This window comes from Egretta garzetta, unplaced genomic scaffold, assembly GCF_000687185.1.
Source record: "Egretta garzetta isolate BGI_Z169 unplaced genomic scaffold, ASM68718v1 scaffold322, whole genome shotgun sequence".
Lineage (NCBI taxonomy): Eukaryota > Metazoa > Chordata > Aves > Pelecaniformes > Ardeidae > Egretta > Egretta garzetta.
In genome coordinates this window covers 128,212-131,504 of record NW_009259044.1, presented here as the reverse complement: position 1 = coordinate 131,504, position 3,293 = coordinate 128,212, and the positions used below count along the sequence as shown (strand labels likewise).

General features: G+C 50.1%; 1 protein-coding gene across 3 annotated transcripts in view; it reads left to right on the top strand.

The window, feature by feature from the left end:
- UBAP1L (ubiquitin associated protein 1 like) overlaps positions 1-3,293 on the top strand; it is a 16,255-nt gene extending 12,962 nt beyond the window's left edge. For all 3 annotated transcript variants that reach the window (XM_009635019.2, XM_035890625.1, XM_035890626.1), the window contains exons 5-6: positions 1,097-1,198; positions 2,168-3,293. In XM_009635019.2, the coding sequence (XP_009633314.1) occupies positions 1,097-1,198; positions 2,168-2,302 (237 nt within the window). In that variant the 3' untranslated portion in view covers positions 2,303-3,293. The remainder of the gene's footprint in view (positions 1-1,096; positions 1,199-2,167) is intronic.

Genomic DNA, 3,293 nt, shown 5'->3' with positions numbered 1-3,293 from the left:
ATATATATATATTATTTTTTTAATGATAAAAATTGTTGAGTTGACAACAGTACCAATTTCATGCTGGGCTTGAACAGCACACCAGGCTGCCAGGACTGGCCATGAGCACGGCTGTCCCTGCTGCAACAGGGCAAGAAAATACAGCAGTGATCTGGGGTGTCTAGTTAGTAAGGTAACGAGGAAGATGAAAACAAGTTATGAATGCCAATGACCAACAACTATCTAATTTTTGAGTTAATAACCCGCTCCTTAAGGCCGACATTTCTTAAAATTCTCTGCTCTTTAGCCAAACTTAGGTCAACTCAGCATTTAAGGCACTTTTTTTGCTTTTTCACATGTTTTATGGTCTTGTACTGAATCCTTCTCCTTGGCTACGGCGGTGCTGGGGAGGCTGGAGGCCTGTGCGCTGGTGGATCTGGGGAGATATGAATCAGTTTCTCCTCGAATGAAGACGGCATGGCTTCGGGGAGACCCGTGGGATGTTTTTATTCCCCCTGCTATTGTATAGCTCATTTATTATTGTCTGTCCCATATGTTTTTGGACAGTGAATGATACTCGTGGTATTTAAAAGATACCGCTGGGAATAGCGCTGTCAGCACTCCAAGAACAACGAGGAAAGCCAAAAATAACTGTTTACTTTCAGTAATGACAGCACACAGGTCTCCCTTGGGGTGGGTTTTGTGCTTGGACCCTAGAGCCAACACATGGGTACCCGAACCCCGGCGCATCAAAGGGATGCCGGGTCGGCCAAGGGGAGACATCTCACCAGGATGGGCTCTGCTCCCTGCCCAGCCTGGAGGTCATGGCTTTGTATCTCACATGGTTCAGATGTTTGTTTTGCTCCTTGTCCTCCCTCCCCCTCATTCCCATTCCCACCCTGGGAGGGTGGGGGAACCAGGACGTTGTCTTCTCACGGTGGGAGTCCTGCTGATGGACGGACTGCCCTGGCTGAGCATCAGACACTAGCCAGGAAGACGGTTGTGCCCTGGGTCCTCCCCATGAGCATGGCCCGGGAAGGTGGTAAGGTGGGCTCTGAAATGCCCTTGCACCCCATGTCTGTGAAGTTGGATTAACCCTGGTTGTCTTCTTCTGCAGTTCCTGAGCTACCTGGGCGCCTGTGACCGGCTGCTGAAGCAGGGCTACGAGGAAGGGCAGGTGGAGGAGGCCATGGAAATGTTCCAGTACTCAGAGAAAAAGGTCAGAGCAGGGCGGTGCAGCTCAGCCCTTTGTGCCGTGTCCTCCGGGCTTGCTTTTCCAGTGGGCTGCATACTCTCCTCCTCCTCTGCTGCCCCTCATGCAGCCTCCCAGGAGGTCAGACCCATTGCCCTGCAAGCAACGAGCCCACACTCGCGACAGACTCCCAGGGCAGCGTCCCTGTAAGGACCCCCTGGGAAAGACACCCACTCCGTTGCTCTTCTCCATCCGTCCTCTCATCCCGCCGTGCAAGCATGATGCATGTTCAGCCCCTGTGTGGCAACCCCCCCAAAACAGCACCCATGCTCACTACCTCCCTCCTGGCTCCCCCTGTGCATTCCCCCCCCAGGGAGAAGAACAGTGGTGGCATACTGGGTGTTGGTCTCCATCACCAGTCTCCTCCTGGAAGTAACGAAGAGCTGGGGTGGGAGAAAAGCTGCTTGAGATTTGGGCTGGTGCTGTCTGACGTCTGATTGCTGGCTCAGTGTTCTTCAGGGCTGTGGCAGCAGGAGGACGCCCGGGTTTTGGTGTCGGGCAGGGGGTTATTTACTGAGGACGCAGCTCTGGGAGATGTTGCAGTGCTGGAGCCCAGCCTGAGCAAGGGGGGAAGCAGGATGAATTAATTCCAGCTTGCACTCACTGCCTTTCCCCAGTCTCTTTATAACGCAGGCAAACACTTGCATGGAGTTCATATTAAACTTTATACAGAATAAGTGAAGAGAGAAGCTGACTTTATTAAATATTGGTTATTTAAAAAGTTTGTGTAAAGGCACACTTTTAAATGCTAGCGGCGGTATGCGTGCCCTCGCTCTGCTGTTGGCACCAGGAGTGCCCTTCAGCGGTAATACAACCCGGCCAGCTCGCCTGGCTGCAGCCTCGTCACCCAGCACTGCTTCTGCTGAAACTCTACGATAAATCCGTCCTTAAAACCCCCATGATAACATCACTCCTTTCTCTTCCTTCTTCCTCCAGGCAGCTGAATTCCTGCATTTGTTAGCTCAGTTTAATGATATGGGTTTCCAGCAAAACGAAATCAAAGAAGTTCTTTTGCTTTGTGGGAATCAGAGGGAGAAGGCGCTGGAAGAGCTCGTGATGAAAACTCAGTGACCAGCGTCCTGGACCCCAGGCACCACTTCCCCTCTCCAGACCAGGCCACTGAAGGACTCGGGTGGGTTGGCAGGCGCTGACCCTTCTGCTGCTCCATCCCTGGCCTGAGCAGCCTGGGCACAAACCTTCAAAGCACCAGCTCGGTGTCTCGTCTCGTTTTACGGACATCCATCACAAGCGTGATTGTCAGTGCATGAAGGCAGAGGCTTTATAACAGGAGTGTTTATCTCTTCACCCACACACCTCCGCCCTTCATCGTCTCAGCTGTTTAGATTAGATACAATAAGATCCAAACCGCCTTCGGCTTTGATTTTTTGCAAAACCCAAACCACAGTTTTCTCCCTCTACCTGGGGTGATGGGTGTCGTGTTTTCAAATACAATCAAATGTGGATTCTTAAAAGATTATATAAATCAACAAGAAGAGATTGTTTTCATAAAAACCGAAGGCTTCTGCAGAAACATTTGTTGGTCCTTGCTTGGGAAGAGTCTCAGCTGACTTAGTCGTGGTTGAACACTGTAACTGAAATCCAGTCCGATCACATTAGCTTCTCCTTTTAAACCAGAAACTTGAGGAAAATACACAATTCAATGAGGGTAAGGAAAGAAACCAGCCTGCCCTTGCTCTAGAAACACATCGAGTTTATCCAGTGCAATGAAGGATGGCTTACGCAAGGGTTCGTGCTCGGGGAACTTCATGAAATCAGAACAGAGAGGTGGGGATTGGCTCAGCTGCCCTCATGGTCTGCCCAGATCAGGAAAATTGAGGGAATGCTTCCCTCAACTGTGGAGACAGTGGCTCCGAATGAAGTTAATCAGGAATGTCAGGATCAGGAAAATCTGGATGCCAGGGGAGTTTTTGTATGTAACTGAAGGATGGAGAATGGGAGATTCATATCTCCTTATGGGCTTGGTGGTGGAACAGTGGACAGTGTTTTCACAAAAAAGTATATTATTTTCCTGTGAATTAGATACAGATGTAATTTCTTTGAG